General features: G+C 36.0%; 1 protein-coding gene across 1 annotated transcript; it reads left to right on the top strand.

Annotated features, from left to right (window-relative positions):
• Positions 1 to 1,136: 1,136 nt before the first annotated feature.
• ldb1b (LIM-domain binding 1b) lies at positions 1,137 to 23,724 on the top strand. Its single transcript, XM_067387633.1, has 11 exons — positions 1,137 to 1,292; positions 16,159 to 16,261; positions 17,666 to 17,710; positions 18,477 to 18,552; positions 19,425 to 19,527; positions 19,708 to 19,880; positions 19,961 to 20,083; positions 20,164 to 20,247; positions 20,381 to 20,504; positions 20,575 to 20,723; positions 21,841 to 23,724. The coding sequence occupies exons 1-11, from the start codon at positions 1,265 to 1,267 to the stop codon at positions 22,069 to 22,071; spliced, it is 1,239 nt and encodes a 412-aa protein (XP_067243734.1). The 5' UTR covers positions 1,137 to 1,264; the 3' UTR covers positions 22,072 to 23,724.
• Positions 23,725 to 23,882: the final 158 nt, after the last annotated feature.

The following is a 23,882-nucleotide window of genomic DNA, read 5'->3' as shown; positions in this document are numbered from 1 at the left end:
TTTATACCTATATATCTTATTGCAATTATAATATATATATATATATATATATATATATATATATATATATATATATATATATATATATATATATATATATATATAATAACTCACTATATACAGCGGGGAGCAAAAGTCTGAGACCACGTTAAAGATATTGTTTCAAAAACTGGAAATAATCAGAAAGTTTTAGGGTTTGTGGATATTAGTGGCCACAGTCAGTCATTGTTGATCTCTCAAGTCAGCAACAGTTGCTGAAGTCCTATTGGTCAGTACTGCTTTAAAGGCGGGGCTTAGTGAAGAGTGAATCTCTGGGGTCAGATGTGAGATGTTTAATGGGAAACATCTGCAGGTACAACAGTCGTGACCTCTGATGACCTGTAGATATGCTGAGGTCAGTCTCTGTCTCTCTCAGTGCTGTGTGTGTGTGTGTGTGTGTGTGTGTGTGTGTGTGTGTGTGTGTGTGTGTGTGTGCGTGTGTGTGTGTGTGTGTGTGTGTGTGTTTTAGTATCATGGAGATAATATTATAGTTTATATTATTTTAGTTAGATTTTTTGTTTTCATTTTCATTTTGGTTAAAGTTTTAGTAATTTTCATATTAAACAATGAAAATGAGAAATATTGCCATGGCATCTAGCCGAAATAAAATAAGTTTTAGTTTTATTTCAGTTAAAGTTTATTTTATTTCTTTTTTTTATTTTTTATTTTTTTATTTTATTTTCTTTTTTATATAGTTTTGATTTTAACTATAATATTCCTGCATGCGATCAATGGATAAAACTGATTATTTATTTAGCATATCAAATAATGAATCAGATGATTAATCAGGTGCTTCTTGATGATGTCATGTAAATGTTGATCCATATACCTCTGACCTGGAAACTGTAAATATCAAATTATACTGGAACATGAATTTATATTGTAGTAAACAAACCAAAGGCAGTCAGAGATTACGTCTCTCTCTCTCTCCAGCAGCGCTGCTATCCGCACACTAATGAGAGCGAGCGAACTGCAACTCCCCGCGTCTCCGTCTCTCTGCTCTCATTCCTTTGTGCTTGTTCTTTTTTTAACCTTTCCCTCTCTCTCTCTCTCCACTCTCTCCTCCCTCTCTCGCTCTCAGAGTGTGTGTGTGTGTGTGTGTGGAAAACAGACGCCCATGTGAGCAGCAGCAGCCGCGGTGGTCCGGAGCAACAGCGCAGGAGAATCTCAACGGCACCATTCCAGCGTTCTGCTGCGGCGGCTCCGGCGACGGGCATGTGAGAAGATGTCCGTGGGAGGCTGCGCGTGTCCCGGTAAGGCTCCGCCGCGCTGCGGTGACATACGGAGAGGACAGCAGGTTCAGATGCGCACGTAAACATGGCTGCCCGCGTTCTGACGTTTGACTTTTGCAGCGCTTGAAGTGCGGGATGATGGGGAAAATGGAGGGGGTTTAATTTGCTCAAACAGCTGGTTTGCGTTGGTGACATTTACGGCCGAGGTTTTCCATCGGCTGGAGCTTTCGTGGCCTAAATTTCTGAGTTGGGAAATGAAGATTTTGTGTTGGATGTGGAGCAGAAAGACTCTTTTATAGGAGGAACGAAGGGATAAATCAAAGGAGTTTCTGAAGTGGCTTGATTAGAGGGTAAAGGTCAGGCTGCGTTTAAAAGCCGACCCCTGCCGTGTGATGGTCACACATGTTTAACATCAAACGCTCATCACAGATGTGCTTACAGAAGAGAGTTTACTTGATATCATTTATGTGTTTGCGGAGGCGAACAGTATTGTCACGTCTGAAGATACGATGAAGTTATAGTTATAAAATTGTTCAAAATATCGCTGGACAACAATCAGAATCCATCGTGTTTTAAAGCGACAAATCTGCAACAATAATCGCTATCATAGTTCCCGTTCTTGGTGTGAACGGGCCTTAATGTATAAATCAACAAGTGTCACCTGACGACACTCGGCTTCTTTTCTATGAAAACTGTCTGTGTTTTTCGCTGATTTGAACTTTTTAAGCTCCTCCAAAGTGATGATAAATGTGTCTGATCCAAACACAGACGATGTGTTTCATTTAGACGGAGGCTCTCAGGGGTCAAACGGCCCTCCGGATCTTTCATGTCTTGTGTGTTTACAGCGTGTCGGATGTGTTCGGAGCCGTTAGATCATCAGTTTCTGTTCACACACTGAGAAAACTGCTTTTCTTACTCAGTGTTTTTGTCTTGTTTTCAGTCTTAATATCTATAAAATCTTACATGAAGATGCATTTATTTGACAAGAAAATATCTAATGTCTTGTTTTCTGGAAAAAAAAGCGAGTTTTTGCTTAAAAGAAGCAAAATTATAATCTTGATTATTTTTCTTACTCCATTGGCAGATAATTTCTCTTGTTTTAAGCAAAAAAATCACTTAATTTTGATTTTGCATTTCTAGTAAATGCATCTTGATTTAAAAGTCTTTAGATATTTGGACTGGAAACAACACAAAAATACTAAAAAAGTAAGAAAAGCATTTTTGCAGTGCATGTGAAATAAGATGATCTGATTCTGATGATTCTTTTTCTCTCTCTTTGAGGGCACTTTAAATGTAATTTTACTGTATTTACAGTACATAAATATAATTGCTGAACATTCATAGTTCACTTCAGAATGATAATTTACTCTCCTTCATGTCATCCAAGATGTTCATGTCTTTCTTTCTTCATTCGAAAAGAAATGAAGGAAATCATTGCAGGATTTTTCTCCATATAGTGGACTTCACTGGGGTTCAACGGGTTGAAGGTCCAAATGTCAGTTTCAGTGCAGCTTCAAAGAGCTCTACATGATCCCAGACGAGGAATAAGAGTCTCATCTAGAGAAACCATCACTCATTTACTAAAAAAATAAACATTATATACTTTTTAACCACAAATGCTCGTCTTGCACTGCTCTGTGATGCTCCACGCATGACGTAATCATGTTGGAAAGGTCACGTGATGTAGGCGGAAGTACCGTGAAAAATCTAATTTTCTGCTCCAACTTCAAAATTGTTTTTCCTTTTTTTGTAAAGGCCGTTTGACTTAGTCTTTGGATCGGTACTTCCTACATCACGCGTGACCTTTCCAACATGATTACGTCATGCGTGGAGCATCACAGAGCAGTGCAAGACGAGCATTTGTGGTTAAAAAGTATATAATGTTTATTTTTTTAGTAAATGTCCGATGGTTTCTCTAGATGAGACTCTTATTCCTCGTCTGGGATCATGTAGAGCTCTTTGAAGCTGCACTGAAACTGACATTTGGACCTTCAACCCATTGAACCCCAGTGAAGTCTTTCCTTCCTGCACAAGATCACGTCTGCAGCTTTACGGAGCATTAAATTCATTTTCACACGTATCAGAATCGGCGGGTTATTCGAGCGGCTGTGAATCCAGAAGCGTTCAGCAGCTGTCAGTCAAACGGGAATCGCTCTCTTACAGCAGAAACCTGAGCGTGTGCGTATGGATTTATTGATTTGCGTGAGGATTCGGACTGATTTGTGGTTTTGTAACTTCATGGGCTGTTGAGTTTATGTTTTGTAATTCAGTAGAAGCTCAGATTCTGTCTGTGGGGATTGTGGGATTGTGGTCGGACGGAAAGTACATGACTGCATGACTTCAGGAGATTCAAAGTGCGCCTCACTCACAGTCATGATATCAGTGAGGTTATAGTAAATATCATCACCGCCACTTTAAAACCAGAGATGTCCTCAGTAAAGCAGTGAAACGTGTGTGTTTACATTCCTCTGTGTGTGTGTGTGTCTCCTGTGTGGTCTCGATCCATGGCTGTGCGAGAGTGTGTTTATATTATTAATACTGTAATAGTTCATATATAATAGTTATTAACAAAAAGTCACACAGAAATCACATCTGATTTATGAAAGTGGATGAAAATGTTTGATTCAGTGTGATTTTAATCATCAAATCAGATTTTGGCTGAAATATGTGAACACACACTCACATCTCTCTTTTACTCCCAGTTTCTGTCTGCGCGGAGAGGTTTGTGCTCTCATGCAGAGAGTCACATGGTCTTCTTGATTAGAGGAAAATCACTTAAAGCAGAGCGCTGTGAAAATGGCAACAGCCAAAAGCAGCAGTTACACAAGCAGAGACAGACAAAGAGGAGGAGGAGGAGGACGTGAGGATGTTTGTGTTGAAGCAGGGGAGGTCGGGCAGCTCTCGCGCGTGTCTCTGTGTGTCTGAGTGTTTTTCAGGCAGGCTGATCTGTCATTGGTCAGGCTGTTTCTGCTCATCAGACCTGCTGTCTCCTGCACACCGCCACAGATCTGGCACAAAATGGCTTCCTGTGCAGAGAACACAGCAGCATCAGGGCAATGTGACGTACCCATCAGCCACCAGACACTCAGAGTGACACAGGCTCACTGATCTGATCTGATATGACCAGCTGATCAGAGCTGAGCTGTATCATGTGTGGCTCAGAAAACCAATGGTTTTGGTGGATGGAGTCTTAAAAACTCTTTTACAGCAAATATGAAACCGTTAAGTTAACTGATCGATATTTGAGGATTTATGTTTATCAGTTTATGACACTCAGGGAATATAATGTATGGTTCTTTTATATAGAAGAGGCAGTAATTTGATTTGGGAATAAATATTAATGCACCTTTAAATGTGATTAAAATGGCATTTTATTATAATTAATATAGTTTTATTAATATTTTTATTTTTTTATATTTTACATTTTATTTTTGTGTTTTCAATTATTTTTTAATTATGTCTTCAGTTTTAGTTATAGTAAGTTTAGTACTTCAACTTAAACAAAAATTACAACTACCTGAAATAAAATGTAAATTTTTAAATATTTTATATAATTTTATATAAAATACATAACTAAATATTAAAAAATAAGTACATATGATTATTATTATTACTAAATATAAAAATAAAAATATTTTATTATATATATATATATATATATATATATATATATATATATATATATATATATATATATATATATATATATATAAATATTTTATTAATGCACCTTTAAATGTAATTAAAATGGCAAATAATGTATTTTAATAGTATAATTAATATATTATTATATTTTTATTAATATTTTGAATTAATAAAAATATTTAAAATTAAATTTTATTAATTTTTATATTTTCCATTTTAATTATTTTTTTGTGTTTTTGATATTGTAATTATATATATTTTTTAAAGTATGTCTTCAGTTTTAGTTATCATAAGTTTAGTACTTCAACTTAAACAAAAATTACAACTACCTGAAATAAAATGTAATTTTTTAAATATTTTATATAATTTTATATAAAATACATAAATAAATATTAAAAAATAAGTACATATGATTATTATTATTACTAAATATAAAAATAAAAATATTTTATTTTATATATATATATATATATATATATATATATATATATATATATATATATATATATATATATATATATAAATATTTTATTAATGCACCTTTAAATGTAATTAAAATGGCAAATAATGTATTTTAATAGTATAATTAATATATTATTATATTTTTATTAATATTTTGAATTAATAAAAATATTTAAAATTAAATTTTATTAATTTTTATATTTTCCATTTTAATTATTTTTTTGTGTTTTTGATATTGTAATTATATATATTTTTTAAAGTATGTCTTCAGTTTTAGTTATCATAAGTTTAGTACTTGAACTTAAATTAAACAAAAATTACAAATACCTGAAATAAAATGTTTATTTTTTAAATATTTTATATCATTTTATATAAAATAAATAAATATAAAAATAAGTACATATTATTATTATTATTATTAAATATAAAAATAAAATTATTTTATTTTATATATAAAAATATATTGTATTAATGCATCTTTAAATGTAATTAAAATGGCAAATAATGTATCTTAGTAATATGATTAATATATTATTTCAGTTTTATCAATATTTTGAATTAATAAAAAATATTTTAAATTTAAAATTAATATTTAAAATTGTATTAATTTTTATATTTTTTTGTGTTTTTGTCATTTTAATTATGTTTTTTAAAATTATGTCTTCAGTTTTAGTTTTCATGAACTTAATCTAAACAAACCTTAAACTACCTGAAATAAAATTTTATTTCATTTTTTTATCATTTTATATAAAATAAAAATAAATAAATAAATAAATATTATTATTAATAAATAATATAAATAAAAATAAATATATCTTTATATTATTTTATTTAAATGAACAGAAATATTTTTAATGGTTTTAGTTAACATTAATAACCCTGCTAAGTTGATAACTTACTGAAATAAGGTCATGTGATGCTGTAGCATTTTATCACTGCACTGTTGCACACACTATTTCTGAGCAACAGTAGGCAATATTTAAGTACTCATCATCGACACCTCTCACCTCTAGGTGGCGTCTGTTGTATTCAGTAACCAGATCGTCTGACAGCTCTTCCCTGACCTGTTTACCACATCTAAAAAGATCACATTGTCTGCTGTGATCATTGAATATGTCACCTGAGACCTCTCCTGTCCGTCTGTAGCGCCTCCCGCTTCAGATCCGCTGGATCTTAATCCAAATGCTGTGATCAGCACTTTAAAGCAGCATTGATTTACAGCTTAGCACCACAGAAATGCACCAGCCCCGTGGGAGACCTGTCAATCATTACAGGGCCCCGCCCACCTCTTTGTGTCACAGGCGGGAGGAGGGGCTTGACTGGTCAGAGCTGTGAATTCAGGGTCACTTCTGTTCATTATATCTGTGAATTAATGCCCAGAGCATCCGTGCATCATGGGTCATGTTTTCACTGGTTACTGGGGATAAATGCAAAAATTACATTCGCTAAATTTGCAAATAAATAATCATTCTTAAGTTGCATTCACATTTAGGTGATTATGACATCATCAAATCATTGTTTACAGTGTAATACAATCTTCATAATCTTCCTGCTGTGAAGGGCAGTTTGCTTCGGGACAGTCTTGGGGGCAGCGGGGGGCTTGTGTTATCAAGCCTGTGACAGATGTATACCTCTTGACTTCCTGTTGACTGGGGAACACAGAGGGGTTAGATAGTCCTCAACCTTCCCCCATCGCTTTAACTACAGCCCTTCAGCCAAAAGCCTGGCCTCCAGAGATACCCGAGAGAGAGAGAGAGACACGTGCGTCTGCGTGTATTTTCTGTAAGGAGCATCAGAAGCTGTCAGCATGATGGACCAACTAGAAGCAGTAGGTGAGAATGGAGCATTCTACTGTATTATTTGCTATTGTTAGCCTTGATTATTTGATCGTATGCAGAGTTTGCCATTGAAAAGCTTGTTTCTGCCATGGAATAAGAAATAAAAAAGGTAATTGTGACTTTTTATCTCACTCTTCTGACTTTTCCTCACAATTGTGAGTTTATATCTGAAGTGAGCTTTATGTCAAGACAAGACACGTGAGTTTTTTTGTCATTATGCTGTATGTAGAAATGTACAAATGAAGGAAATGTCACCTCATGGGACCATGATGTCATATATAAATATAGCCTAACTATAACTTCTTATCTCGCAATTCTGAATTTTTTCCTCAGAATTCTGTGTTTACATCTCGCAAATCTGTTTTATTTTCCTCCACTACGGAATAAAAACTGGTAATTGCAACTTTTTAGTCTCACAGTTCTGTTTTTGTTTCCTCAGAATTCTAAGTTTACATCTCGCAATTCTGACTTTTTTCCTTTTAATTCTTTGTTTACATCACGCAATTCTAACTTTTTTTTCTGAATTCTTTGTTTACATCTCACAATTCTGTTTTTGTTTTTTTTCACCACAGAATACAAAAATTAAAAAGGTAATTGCAACTTTTTATCTCACAATTCTGTTTTTTCCTCGGAATTCTGAGTTTAAATATTGCAATTCTGACTTTTTTCCTCGGAATTCTGTGGGTTTTTTTTTAATCTCGCAATTCTGTTTTGTTTTCCTCCACTACGGAATAAAAACTGTTAATTGCAACTTTTTATCTCACAATTCTGTTTTTGTTTCCTCAGAATTCTAAGTTTACATCTCGCAATTCTGACTTTTTTCCTTTGAATTCTAAGTGTACATCCCGCAATTATGAGTTTTATTCGTAATTCTAAGTTTACATCACGCAATTCTAACTTTTTTTTCTGAATTCTTTGTTTACATCTCGCAATTCTGACTTTTATTCTGAATTCTAATTTTACATCACGCAATTCTGTTTTTGTTTTTTTTTCACCACAGAATACAAAAATTAAAAAGGTAATTGCAACTTTTTATCTCACAATTCTGTTTTTTCCTCGGAATTCTGAGTTTAAATATTGCAATTCTGACTTTTTTCCTCGGAATTCTGTGGGGTTTTTTTTTTAATCTCGCAATTCTGTTTTGTTTTCCTCCACTACGGAATAAAAACTGGTAATTGCAACTTTTTATCTCACAATTCTGTTTTTGTTTCCTTGGAATTCTAAGTTTACATCTCGCAATTTTGACTTTTTTCCTTGGAATTCTAATGGTGCGTTCACACCGGACGCGAATGAAGCGGTAAGCGCGAGTGATTTACATGTTAAGTCAATGCAAAGACGCGAATTGACATCCTGCGGCGCGATTCGCGCGAATGAAGCGGCGCAAATTGAGCGATTCGCGCGAATGACGCGAATCGCGCAAGTTGAAAAATCTGAACTTTGGCGAATTTCCGCGCCGCGTTAACCAATCAGGAGCTTGCTCTAGTAGTGACGTGACGTAGCGAGCTGAGGCAGAAATTCGAAACAACAATGGAGGACAAAATCATCGTCGCTGTACATCTTCATACATTTATAGAAACAGAAATAAAAAGGATCGTGTTTGAAAGAAAGTGAGTGAGTCTTTACTCAATTTGAGCTATATATATACATATATATATACATATTAAGACTACAAGCCAACTAAAGACGACCAATTGAGCTTATTCGCTGTAATTTACAATTATTTCCCCACTGACAAGTTGTGTTTATTCAGAGGAAGTGTGCAGAAAGCAGTGGGAGAGTCTGGGACACATAAAGGAGCGGGAGAGCCCCTCTCATGACGCGAATTCGCGTCTGTTGTGAAGGGATTTTCACGCGCGAATGAAGCGAGTAAACTCAAAATGTTCAAGCGTCCAACTACGCGCGAATAGCGCGATTTATTCGTGCAAGTCACGTCTGGTGTGAACACAGCATAAGTTTACATCCCGCAATTCTGACTTTTATTCGGAATTCTAAGTTTACATCCTGCAATTCTGACTTTTATTCGGAATTCTAAGTTTACATCCCGCAATTCTAACTTTTATTCAGAATTGAAACTTTTTTTTCCCGCGATCCTGTTTTTTTGTATTCGCCGTAGAATAAAAAAAATTATGAAGGTAACTGCAACTTTTTATCTCAAAATTTGGACTTTTCTTATCAGAATTGTTGGAAAAAAAGTTGTAATTACCTTTTTATTCTGTGGCAGAAACAAGCTTCCGTACTGATATGAAGTCAATGCAGCTTTCAGACTGATGTGTGCAGTGGTCTTTAGAAATGAACAGTACACCCCAAAACCATATTTACTCAGTTATTGTGTCGAAGAGCTTCTTTCTGCGTCCCCCAGCATGCTCTCGTGAAGATAAACAAAGTGTAGCAGCACATGACTGCAGTGAACGTGTGCGTTTCTAAACGCCTCTCAAACTCTCAGCATGTGGAGTTGATCCTGGAACGGTTCTGAAGAAACTGAGCACGTGTTCAGCGCAGCGTGTGTCGGGTTGAGCTGAAGATAAGGCCTCATGTCCCTCTGACAGCTAAAGCTGAAGGCTGAGCCTGAATTTGACCCCCACACACATTAGAAGATTAACCTTTGTGTACCATTTCAATGGCACAATCCCTTCCTGGGACTGTGAGGAAGCTTCGAATACTTATTATTTTAACCATATTTTTAGCACGCCTGTATTCAGTTTGATAGTTTTCCAGTCGTTTATTCATGCACAGCATCGTTGTGTTTTGGTGCGAGCGCATGTAATATGAACACATTCTCTCGGGACACGGCTCAGCTTCTCATCCCCCACCCAAACATGTATGCATAACGTGCAAATGCACCGAAACATCCTTTAACAGCGTGATGTGAACCTGGATTATTTGTCAGTCTATAACGCGGGACTGTAATGTCATCGTCATTGATTAGCACCTTCGCGTTAAGTGGCTTACCATCGACCCGGGTCAGAATTGATTATTTGAAATTCCCAGCTGTATAATTGTCATTTATCGGGCGCTTGTCAGTCGAAGAGCGTTAGACTATGAAGTGGACTAATGCAATTGAGATGTTTGCATGTGTAATTGAATCATTGATTTGTTTTGACAAGCCCAACTATGCTAATCTCCTCAGAATGTGTGCATTATGTTGTTATTAATTCTTTTATATTGTGACTTGCTAAGTTTGAAAAGGCTGCATGTAAATCTGAACATGCCTGATTGAAGCAGCGCTGGAGTTGAGCGTCTGAATTCTGCATTAAAGCCTGTAAACTGATCTTAATATAAGATGCACTTGGCGTTGTTGAGTTGATGTGCACATTTGATTTATTTCTTCATTGGTCGATACGTGAAGTGATGACAGAGAGATGTGAAATGTGCTTAGCAAACAAATCGCACTGGGGGAAGAGACAGACAGAGACAGACAGAATCCATCTCACTGAGAGACAGACTGAGAGAAGGTTTATGGAACTGTTTGTCATGCAAATAAAGTGGACTACATCGAACTGAATGGAAAATTCAGACGGGCACAAAATGAATATAAGCACCTGTCTACAGCATAACTGTTATTATGGGAATAAAGATAGATCTGCTTATTGATAAATATATTCAATTCAATTATATTATAATTTAATATAACAATGAATAGTATAATGAATAAAAAGTAAAAAAAAAACAGTATATATATATATGAAGAGTTTGGTTCCAAAATATGATAAATGCCATTTTCAAAAAAAATCTGGTCGTTATTGAAAAGTTATTTATTAATTTTTTTAACTGCCTATTTTGGGGCATCATTAACTATGTGCCGATTCAGGCTGCCGCCCCTTTAAATCGCGCGCTCCCCGCCCCCGAGCTCTCGACTATAATACAGTGCATAAACAAAGTTCACACAGCTAATATAACCCTCAAATGGATCTTTACAAGATGTTCGTCATGCATGCTGCATGCATGCGTTGGATCATGTAAGTATAGTATTTATTTGGATGTTAACATCTGATTCTGAATGAGTTTGATAGCGCTCCGTGGCTAAAGCTAACATTACACACTGTTGGAGAGATTTATAAAGAATGAAGTTGTGTTTATGAATTATACAGACTGCAAGTGTTTAATAATGAAAATAGCGATGTCTCTTGTCTCTGTGAATACAGTAAGAAACGATGGTAACTTTAACCACATTTAACAGTACATTAGCAACATGCTAACGAAACATTTAGAAAGACAATTTACAAATATCACTAAAAATATCATGATATCATGGATCATGTCAGTTATTATTGCTCCATCAGCCATTTTTCGGTATTGTTCTTGCTTGCTTACCTAGTCTGATGATTCAGCTGTGCACAGATCCAGACGTTAATACTGGCTGCTCTTGTGTAATGCCTTGAACATGGGCTGGCATATGCAAATATTGGGGGCGTACATATTAATGATCCTGACTGTTACGTAACAGTCAGTGTTATGTTGAGATTTGCCTGTTCTTCGGAGGTCTTTTAAACAAATGAGATTTATATAAGAAGGAGGAAACAATGGAGTTTGAGACACACTGTATGTCATTTCCATGTACTGAACTCTTGTTATTCAACTATGCCGAGATAAATTCAATTTTTGATTCTAGGGCACCTTTAACAAGATGACCCATTGAATTCATTTTGGGAGCTACGGCTGAATGTATTTTTAGTAAAATGCCTGTATATAAGATAAATATTGGCTAAGTTTAGACTCTGTCATATATGTGAATCAACTTACTTTGTTTGTATTTTCAATTTGAAAAATAACTTTTATATTAATGGATTAATTGCATTTTGAAAAAAAAAGTGTCATGGATTTATTGCATTTTGGGGAAAAAAATAATACGATTTTATAATAAACTTTTTAAAATCAGAATGTAGATTTAAATTTTTTAATGTTTTTATAATCAAAAGATGCTATGTGAAAGTTTGAAACAGAAAATAGTGGTTTTTATCTGGCCACTTTCTTGGTAAAGAAAATACATTTTTACTCAAATTAATCAAAATGGAGTTTTGGAACCAAACTCTTCATACACATATATATATATACACACACACATTCACATATTCACATATAAATACAGTGTGTATATATATATATATATATATATATATATATATATATATATATATATATATATATATATATATATATATATATATATATATATACATAGCATACACATACATATATATATACACACACATATTTTATATATACATACATATATATATGTAACTAATATATATATACATAGAATACACATACATATATATACACACACATATTTTATATATACATACATATATATATATGTAACTATATATATAATATTTATTTCCTAAATGAAAGCTTTGACTATGTAAGCAAGCTATAATCTTGAGAGACAGAGACTGAAGGAGGTGAAAGAACAGAGAGAGAGAGAGAGAGAGAGAGAGAGAGAGAGAGAGAGAGAGAGAGCATCAGTCGGGCCTGCGCGCGTCTATTGTTCGTTCAGCGCGTGAACACAAAGACTCTTGAGGCGGGTTCATCGAGCACGAGCGCCGCGGGACCTTCAGCTCGAGGCCTCGCGCGAGTTACACCGGACGATTCTACCTCAATAACCAACATTTCTCATGGTTTTACACCGATTTTCATGATCCCCCGCGTCCCGGGATTCACATAAAACCCGTTCGGAGTCGGTCGATCCTCCGTTACGTCAGTGTTTCAGGTAAAGCTGAGGGGGTTTATTTACACGGCTGTAATGGGACATTCAACTGTTATTTCAACAGATTGAGGGGTTTTATTTTAATTTCATTGTCGACTTTTATTTTGACATGTTTTTCGGTTTTATTAGATGTTGTTTTGGTGTTTTATTTCCACGGTTCTTGTCGGTGTTTTATTGCGCTGTTAGCATTAGCCTGTAGCCTCGGGCCTCATCAGGGCTTTATTTATGAACATCTGAACCTGTAATATCAGTTTCGCGTGATTAAAGTCTGCCAGATTAAGATTTCTCACTAAACGAGTTGTATTACTGGATGTGTGTGTGAGATGAGTAGTGTAAACACACACTATTTGAGCTCAGGACCATATATATTCTGTTTATTTCACAATGAACATCACATTCTGTTTATTTTAGTTACTGAAAGTCATGTTTTAAACTTTTAAAGTCTTTAAATAATGTCTATTTATTTCCTTAAAATGTTATTTTGCCTTATTTCAGCCCTGCTGAGTTTCATAAATAATCACAATCCATATAATCATGATATTTGGAGACTTCAGATCTGTATTGATGTTTGTGTAATGGTGAAATATTCCTGTATCAGCAGCCGTGGACTCTGTAAAGTGGCTCTCTGGTGTTTTCATCTTAATTCACAGTAATTTCCATTTACTGGAAGCCATCAGCATCATCTCAAGGGTCTCTGTGGTGAAAACAGTCATTAGCAGAGATCATATGATCATCCTTTCCCACTTCTTTTCACATGCGATGGACCATTAGCCGGTCATGTCAGGCATAAAATCAACATGTCATTGGTATGTTCAGAGCTGTAACTGTCCTATAAGCTCTCAACTTATCATGTGGCACATTTAGATGGGAATTAGATTACGGCCACATTAGTAATGTGCATGTGGTGCTGATGTTTTCAAGAAAGCAATTTACTGCATGAGAGTTTGTTGTTTGATTTGATTTAGAAAGTCATTAAGCAGCAGTTGGATTATATCTCTTAATGGGATGCGCTTAAGATCTAATGCGCACATTTGATTTACTTACAGGGGCAAACGCTGCATGCATCTTATGATGTTGAATATAGTCACGTCTGACATCGAAGGTGTTGTTGGCCGTGTAATATTGATAAGCGTGGTGCCGTTTTCGAAGGGATTTGTGTTGGACTGTCCGACTAACCTGTGCCCAGTGAATATTTAATGGCTCAAAGTCTGTGTTATGAATGTTTAATGAAGGATGTGCTCTGATTTCGGGACACTTCCTGAGCGCCAGATTGAAGTTTGCTCTGAATCTTTCAGCTGTCTCTCTAGGGAACGCGCACGTATATGACAGTGAATCACCAATCACAGTGAAGTCTTTTAGATGGACGTGTGTTTGTTTATCAGGTGTCTGAACCAGGACGGGGATGAAATCCACGTAGATTGTTGGAAAATCTTGTAGCATGTGTTGCTCTTCAAACTTAGTTGCTTTTAACTTCAGCAGTGTATTTCGTTGTAACAGTGTTTGTTGGTTTCTGCTTCAGCATGATTCATGTTTCTTATCAAACACATGCTTCATTGTCTCTGGTCATGTAATCTACTAGCTTAAAGCGTTAGTTCACCCAAAAATGTAAATTCTGTCATCAATTACTCTCCCTCATGTCATTCCACACCCGTAAGACCTTCGTTCATCTTCAGAACACAAATTAAGATATTTTTGATGAAATCCGAGAGACTCGTCCATATAATCACCACTTTCAAGGTCCAGAAAGGAACTAAAGACATTGTTAAAACAGTCATGTGACTGCAGTGGTTCAACCTTAATGTTATGAAGAGACGAGAATACTTTTTGTGCGCAAAAACTAAACAAAAATAACCACTTTATTCAACAATCTCTTTTTTTCTGTGTCATTCTCATGCATTGTTTACGTCCAGCGCTTCCAGGTTCATCATCAGAACGCAGACTCATTATTGGTCGGCTCCTGCGTCAGCGTCACACGCATGTGTCACATGATCAGCTTTGGCCAATACTGAGCCGGCGTTCGGACGTAAACACGGAAGCTTCACTGTTACTGCGTCACCTGCGTAAGATAATGTCAGAAGAGACGAGATTGTTGAATAAAGTGGTTATTTTTGTTTAGTTTTTGCGCACAAAAAGTATTCTCGTCTCTTCATAACATTAAGGTTGAACCACTGCAGTCACATGACTGTTTTAACGATGTCTTTAGTTCCTTTCTGGACCTTGAATGTGGTAACTTTGTTGCTTTCTATAAAAAAAAAACCTCAGATTTCATCAAAAATATCTTAATTTGTGTTCTGAAGATGAACAAAGGTCTTACGGGTGTGGAACGACATGAGGGTGAGTAATTAATGACAGAAATTACATTTTCAGGTCAAGTTTGATTTAATGTCCAGAAATAGTCAATGTTGTTTGGTTATAATTTATGATTATTGACTATAAAAGGGTATCTGGATAGGAAATGCTGCCTTTTTTTAGTCGAGACATAATAATTTGTTTAGTGCTTTTCACATACACACTTCAAAGCAGCTTTATTTATATATATATATATAATATATAATATAATATAGAATTAATATAGACTTTAACCTCAAATATGTGCACAATAGACTCAGAATCCAGTAGTTGTTTGCCATGTTTATGAATGTTACTCTGAAATGATTGTTTATATAAATCAATTAGAGACTGTCTTCCTGTGCCGCTCCACCCTCCATTTTACGATGCGCCCGTGACGTTGACAGCTCTCAGATTTATTTGCGAGACACGTCAAGCGGTCATTATGAGGCGGAGCTGTTCCCGCGACAACAGGGGTCGTGACCTCATTGTGGCTGAATGCATCGTGTTATAGATGTGTTTAATTGGCGGGATGGAGGGGGTGAGGGGTGTGGCTGACCTTCGCCCCCTCGCTGAGTTTATGGAGGATCTTTACTGCTCGAGACAGTCACTGTACTGACACACACACACACACACACTATACATGCGCTCTTTCCCAAAAGGCATTTCAAAATCAACATCTGTGGGGATCCACTGGATCCCTAAAATATTGTTTTCTATGTGAATATAATTTATTCCTGTGATCAAAGCTGAATTTACAGCATCATTACTCCAGTCTTCAGTGTCACATGATCCTTCAGAAATTATTCTAATATGATGATGATGAATGTTATGTCGTTAAACTCTGATGTGTTGTCGAATTATAGCTGAACGAGCATATCTCTCTCTCTTTCTCCTCACTCAGGCTGTTCCTCCAAGTCGTTCAAGCTGTACTCCCCAAAGGAGCCCCCCAACGGAAGTGCTTTCCCCCCCTTCCACCCCGGCACCATGCTGGACAGAGACGTGGGGTGAGCTGATGTTAATCTGTTTCAAAGTCAGTCATTTTAAATCGTTAGTTCACCCAAAAATGAAAATTCTGTCATCTTCAGAGCACAAATGAAGATATTTTTGATGAAATCCAAGAGATGCGTCCATATAATCAACACTTTCAAGGTCCAGAAATGTACTAAAGACATCATTAAAACAGTCATGTGACTGCAGTGGATCAACCTTAATGTTATGAAGAGACGAGAATACTTTTTGTGCGCAAAAACAAAACAAAAATAACCACTTTATTCAACAATCTCGTCTCGTTCCTGTCAGACTCGTACGCAGTTCAGCACTTCCGTGTTTACGTCCGAACGCTGACTTATTATTGGTCGGCTCCTGCATCAGCATCACACGCATGCGTCGTGATGATCATGTGAACAGCGTCGGCCAATACCGAGCCGGCATTCTGACAAAGAACCTGGCGAAAATAGCATAGGAGAATGACAGGGTAGAGATGAATTTGTTGAATAAAGTGGTTATTTTTGTTTGTTTTTGCGCACAAAAAGTATTCTCGTCTCTTCATAACATTAATGTTGAACCACTGCAGTCACATGACTGTTTTAACAAAGTCTTTAGTTCCTTTCTGGACCTTGAAAGTGTTGATTATACGGACGAGTCTCTCGGATTTCATCAAAAATATCTTAATTTGTGTTCTGAAGATGAATGAAGGACTTACGGGTGTGGAACGACATGAGGGAGAGTAATTAATGACAGAAATTTCATTGTTGGGTGAACTAACCCTTTAAGTCCTCATTGAATGTGTGCCGCAGCAAGTAAAAGATTCTGAGATGATTATTTTGAGATTGTATCATGCTCTTCCGAATGGACATATGGCATTAATTTCATTTGTGCAGGTCTTAAAAAGGTCTGAAAGCCTAACATTAGATTTTAAACTCTGTCAGTGGAGGGAAATTATAAGTATATTTTTATTCAGTACTGAAATAATCACTCGTGAAGTTCAGTGGCTGTTTGGACGCTGCGCTGAGTTCCTGTGCACAGAAGAGCTGCATCAGCGCTTGTTTCTGTCAGATAGCGGGAGCAGGAAGTGCTCGTGTCCACAAGACTCAGTGTGGTGGAAACGAGCTGTCAATCAGTATCCAGGATTGGACAGCATCCAAGAAAGTGGGTGTGGCTTCAGTGTGGCAGGGCAGTAAAGTCTAGCGGGTGTCATATCTACTGTGGCATGCTGATAAATACAGAAAACGACTGTCTTCCTGTCTGTAATGGCGCCTAGAGCCAGAGAACTGCTTTTGTTCGCTTCAGCGTCTGAATGTTTGTTACAGTATGGCCTTGTGAGGGCTGTGTGGAATTTATTAAGCATGTTATGTGAACATTATGAGGTTTGACATGATCTGTCATGGCCTTCTGTCTTGTTCCTGCAGCCCGACGCCCATGTACCCCCCCACATACCTGGAGCCGGGCATCGGGTGAGGCTTTTACACATCTCTGTTTAACCCCGTAAAGACTGACATATGAAATTATAATCAGTTATTAAATTGTTACTTGAAACTTTAGACAAAATATATATAAAAGTGTTTGTTTGTTTTGAATCATATTTGATGCTTTTATGGCTCATATAGTCTGATGGAGGAAAAAACATTAATTTAATTTAGAGGCCCAAACTGAGCAAAAATATGAAATTTGGTGCAGATGCTGATATTTAAAATGATAAAATGCATTTAAATATCAATATCTGCCAATAATGTTTTAGTAATAAGGTATTTAAATGCTTAGTTTATGTAGTTTTAAAACATATAATGATTGAGAGATGAACAAATAAACTTGATTATCATATTGATTTTTCTGGATGATCAAGTAAACCTGCTTCAGCTGAAATATTACTAACAATATCAAAGTTATTCTTACGTTTACTTGATAAAAAAACAAGATTTCACAGCTGAACGACACAAGCTGAAGTTTGTACAATTATACTAAAAGATTTTACTTGATAAAACAATCTAAACAATCAGAAGGACTGGAGGAGATTGAGTGGTTTATCAGATCATTAGATGCCTTGGAAATGTGTCAGATACGATGCAGTAGAATTATAGGGTTAATGCAATGTCGTTCTCAACCGTTACATTAAAGCAAACAGGTGCTGTATTAGGATGTTTATTATTAAAAGCACGATGCAGATAAAGTGCAGAAAGTATCAGTGTGTGTCTGTGAGTGTTAACACACTCTCTTCCTCAGGAGACACACACCTTATGGGAATCAGACAGACTACAGGATATTTGAACTCAACAAACGGCTTCAGAACTGGACGGAGGTGAGGCGCATGTTCTGGATTTCTGTCATTAATTCCTCTCCCTCATGTCGTTCCACACCCGTAAGACCTTCATTCATCTTCAGAGCACAAATTAAGGTATTTTTGATGAAATCCGAGAGACTCGTCCATATAATCAACACTTTCAAGGTCCAGAAAGTAACTAAAGACATCGTTAAAACAGTCATGTGACTGCAGTGGTTCAACCTTAATGTTATGAAGAGACGAGAATACTTTCTGTGCGCAAAAACTAAACAAAAATAACCACTTTATTCAACAATCTCTTCTCTTCTGTGTCATTCTCATGCATTGTTTACGTGCAGCGCTTCCAGGTTCATCATCAGAACGTCGATTCATTATTGGCCGGCTCCTGCGTCAGCGTCACACGTGTGTCACATGATCAGCTTTGGCCAATACTGAGCCAGCATTTGGGTGTAAACACGGAAGCTTCACTGTTACTGCGTCACCTGCGTAAGATAATGTCAGAAGAGACGAGATTGTTGAATAAAGTAGTTATTTTTGTTTTGTTTTTGCGCACAAAAAGTATTCTCGTCTCTTCATAACATTAAGGTTGAACCACTGCAGTCACATGACTGTTTTAACGATGTCTTTAGTTCCTTTCTGGACTTTGAAATTGTTGATTATATGGACGAGTCTCTCGGATTTCATCAAAAATATCTTAATTTGGGTTCTGAAGATGAATGAAGGTCTTACGGGTGTGGAACGACATGAGAGAGAGGAATTAATGATACAAATTACATTTTTGGGTGAACTAACGCTTTAACTACCAGCAACATTTAAAAAAAATATGCCTGACATAAACCCTGTAACTTTAGCGCAGAAACATCAGCTGAATGAATGTTTCTCTCTCTCAGGAGTGTGATAATCTGTGGTGGGACGCTTTCACTACTGAATTCTTTGAGGATGATGCTATGCTCACTATCACATTTTGTCTGGAGGACGGTCCGAAACGATACAGTGAGTATCACATATCAGACATTCAGACATCTCTGTGCCGCACTATAAAAAATAACTCAAACGTTGACATACTGTTGCTTTTGTTTAATCACAGATTCACATTCAGTTAAAGATTTCCTTAACACTTTGAGAATCGAATTGGTTTCTTTCTCTGATGGATGCACTCTTGTCTCTCTTCAGCGATCGGTCGGACGCTGATTCCTCGTTACTTCAGGAGTGTGTTTGAGGGCGGCGCTAACGAGCTCTACTACGTCCTGAAACACCCTAAAGAGTCTTTCCACAACAACTTTGTGTCTCTGGACTGCGATCAGTGTACTATGGTCACGCAGAACGGCAAACCCATGTTCACGCAGGTGTGTTGTGTAACGTGATGTTTAATGTAATGATTTTATTGTGTTTGTGTGTGTGTGTGTGTAACTGCTGGTCTCCTCAGGTGTGTGTGGAGGGCCGTCTGTACCTGGAGTTCATGTTTGATGACATGATGAGAATAAAGACGTGGCATTTCAGCATCCGGCAGCACAGAGAACTCATTCCCCGCAGCATCCTGGCCATGCATGTGAGTTCCTCCTCCTGGATCCCGCCGTAGATTTACACGTGTTTGTTTTTATGTCTGACGACGGTGTGTTTCCGTCTCAGGCACAGGACCCACAGATGTTGGATCAGCTGTCCAAAAACATCACCAGATGCGGCTTGTCAAACTCCACCCTCAACTACCTCAGAGTATGAACGTCTGCGTTAATCCGGATTCGTTTGAAAACAGTGTTTTTGTTTTGTCATCAACACTGAAAATGCTAAAATCAACGTTATAAATGTCGTTCAGCAGATGAGTAACTTCTCTTGTCGTGTGTCTCAGTTGTGTGTAATCCTGGAGCCCATGCAGGAGCTGATGTCCAGGCACAAGACGTACAGTCTGAGTCCCCGAGACTGTCTGAAGACGTGTCTGTTCCAGAAGTGGCAGAGGATGGTCGCTCCACCAGGTGAGGAATCCTTCTTCCCGTTCTCGGATGTTCCGCTGGTGTTTGTGTAACGTGTGGCGTCTCTCCGCAGCTGAACCAGCCAGACAGGCGCCGAGTAAGCGGCGGAAGCGCAAGATGTCGGGCGGCAGCACCATGAGCGCAGGCGGCGGAACAAACAACAACAGCAACAGCAAGAAGAAGAGCCCCGCAAACAGTTTTCCGCTGTCCAGTCAGGTCCCGGTGAGTGACCAATCACATCGCTGGAGTCGCTGTCTTCTTACAACATAAACGCATGAAACATGCTTCAAACATCAAGCGGCAAAATCACAGCCATTAAAAACAGAGATGAAGTTTATAAATGTGATTTTGTGTGTATATACTGCTATAAATTAATATGAATATACTGTGTGTGTGTGTGTGTGTGTGTGTGTGTGTGTGTATATATAATTATACCTTTATTTTATTTGTGTATTTTATACTATATATATTTATTTATATGTATACATGTATATTTATATATTCACTTATTTAATATTTTTTATATATATATATATAACCATAACCCTAACCCTAATGTTATTTATATTTTATATATTTTTTAATTCTATATATGTGTGTATATATTTATAATATTTTAAGTATATGAATATGTGAATTTTATATAAATAAAAAAAATATATATAGTATAAAATACATGTAAATAACATTACAAAATATATATATTAATTATACACATATATTAATTAATAAATTATATACATATTTTTTTATATATATATATATATATATATATATAAAAATAATTTATTTTTATATATGTGTGTGTATAATTTAAATATTATTTAATTTATATAATTTGTGTGTGTGTATGTATGTATGTATGTATATATATATATATATATATATATATATATATATATTATATAAATTAAAATACATCAAAATACAAGTAAATATATAGGCCTATTTATAAATTGTTTATATATATATATTATAAAAATTATATAAAATGTATACACATTTATATTTATATATTCAATTACATTAAATACATGAATATATATATATATATATAAATAAAATGTATATAATATAAAATACATATAAATAAAAAAATTATATATATATATATATATATATATATATATATATATATATATATATATATATATATATATATATATATATATATATATATAAACAATTTATAAACAAAAAAAGTGTGTGTGTGTATATATATGTATATATAATATACACACACACACACACACTTTTTTTTGTGTTTGTTTTTTCCTTTTTTTTTTTTGCCAAGTTTGCTCCCAGTGTGCTGATGTTGTTTTTCTGTTCCTCCGTTCAGGATGTGATGGTGGTGGGTGAGCCTACGCTGATGGGCGGCGAGTTTGGAGATGAGGACGAGCGTCTGATCACGCGGCTGGAGAACACGCAGTTTGACGCCGCTAACGGTATCGACGACGAGGACAGCTTTAACAACTCGCCCGCGCTGGGCGCCAACAGCCCCTGGAACAACAAGCCTCCGTCCAGCCAGGAGGGCAAGAACGACAACCCCACCTCACAGGCGTCTCAGTGAGACTGGGGGCGGGGCGGGAGGGGGCGGAGCCAGCGGGAGTGTTGGGCATCCAATGGGAAGAAAGAGGTGCATTCATCTACCTGCAGCTGCTCTTCCTGTCGGCAGAGGACCAGAGATGAGCATCAAACTGAAACACACAGGACAGTTTAAACCGAGCGCTCGTGGTTTTGTTGGTGTCTTACGGGTTCGAAACTCCTCTGAGGAGCCTGTAGATAGTTCACATGTTTAAGTTAAGACGGAACGGAGAAATCTGACCACGTAAACCGCCAACAAGACGAACAGAGCCTGTCGAAAAACATCCAGCTCCTGTTTCACCCCAAAACCACATTCTGCATGTTGAGAATAAAACATGAAAACATCTTTATTTTTAATATTAATCATATTTTAAAAGGTTATTTTCTGTTCCCCGCAGTTATAAGGCTGTATTGCAGTAACAGAAACTATTAAATAATTTTTAAATAAGCATAAATCAAAACACTAACATGAAATATAAATACGCTTTACTTCAAGTCTTTATATATAGTGCATTATGAGAATTTTAATGCATTAATTATGCCTTGTATTGCAACTCTTCATTGTTACGCCTTTAGAAAGTATAATGCATTGCAATGCAAATATTCTGAATATCTTTATAATGCATTATGCATAAAGTCTTAAAGTAGTGTTATCATAAATAACTTTTAATTTAAATGCATATTTTTCTGTTGCTTTGCATTACAGTAATGAGAATTTGCAGGAGAAAATGTTTAATTGTCATGAAACTGCAAATAAAATACACTAGATATCTTCTTTCAGCAAATTGTATTTTCTTATTTTGCATAATTTTGGAGTGAAATGTGAGCTGGACGTGTTCTGCTCTCAAACACAACGGACATTTGAAACATGAAGAGCGTTTCAACTCAGACACGTTTTGGAGAATTTTATCCGTGTTTTATACCAGCCTCTATTTCCCTAGAATGTTTTTATTTGGTTTCTTTTATTGTTTTTTTGCCGATGTTGAAAGCTGCAAACCAAGGAGTAACAGAACCGTCAAGGTCCTTAAAGATTTCGACCCTCAGATTCTATTGGTTTGTATTATTTTTTAAAGAGAGTCATTTAGTGTGGGCTTTTGGTTCATTTTTGTGTACTTGTGCTTGTATATTTAAGGTAGTAGCAGAGTTCTGTATAACTGTATTGAGATGTATTCCTCCTTAGAGTTACATAAAGCCATTCTGATCTAATGTGTAAAAAGAGAAAAACACATCAACCTCGTCTTTCCCCCTCTTTATTATCATTTTTTGATTTGTGTAAAACTGATTAATTGAAATCAAGGGCACAGTCTGTGTTTGTTTCAGATCTGTCGCAGAAGACGCTGTTTTCTGTCTTTTGTTTGGTTCTCACACACATGAACGTTTCGTCTGTCGAACAATGAGACATGGTTGTTTTTCACCCAATAATTCTGACGCCTTTGAACTCGATTTTTGTACTATTTGATTTTTTTTTTCTCTCTCTTTCTGACCAGCCGAATCAATCTGAATGAATTTAAGGTCTGCACTTGCGATTGAAACAAACCTTTAACCTTGTAGATGCCCCTGTTTGATATAACTTTGTTTTCTTAATTTCTGCCCTTGATTAAATTAATGTATGGAACCAATAAAATATGAATTTTCACTTTAAGGATTTCAGTCTCTGTGTGATTTAGTTATAAAATGCAGTTTAAATCTGATGTTTGTAGTTGAAATGTTTCTATATAACTATAAAACTACAAAAAAATCATGTCCCTGATTGTTCATGCCAGTTTATTTTATGCAATATTTGACTTGCATTGATTT

This window comes from Chanodichthys erythropterus, chromosome 6, assembly GCF_024489055.1.
Source record: "Chanodichthys erythropterus isolate Z2021 chromosome 6, ASM2448905v1, whole genome shotgun sequence".
NCBI lineage: Eukaryota > Metazoa > Chordata > Actinopteri > Cypriniformes > Xenocyprididae > Chanodichthys > Chanodichthys erythropterus.
This window is presented reverse-complemented; position numbering and strand designations above follow the sequence as displayed.

Bases quoted from the DNA above. Each gene is read 5' to 3' on its own strand.
- ldb1b (XM_067387633.1), top strand. From the start codon at position 1,265: ATGTCCGTGGGAGGCTGCGCGTGTCCCG. The intron at 1,293-16,158 runs GTAAGGCTCCGC...CTCCTCACTCAG, and splicing joins GGGAGGCTGCGCGTGTCCCG to GCTGTTCCTCCAAGTCGTTC. The intron at 17,711-18,476 runs GTGAGGCTTTTA...TCTCTTCCTCAG, and splicing joins TACCTGGAGCCGGGCATCGG to GAGACACACACCTTATGGGA.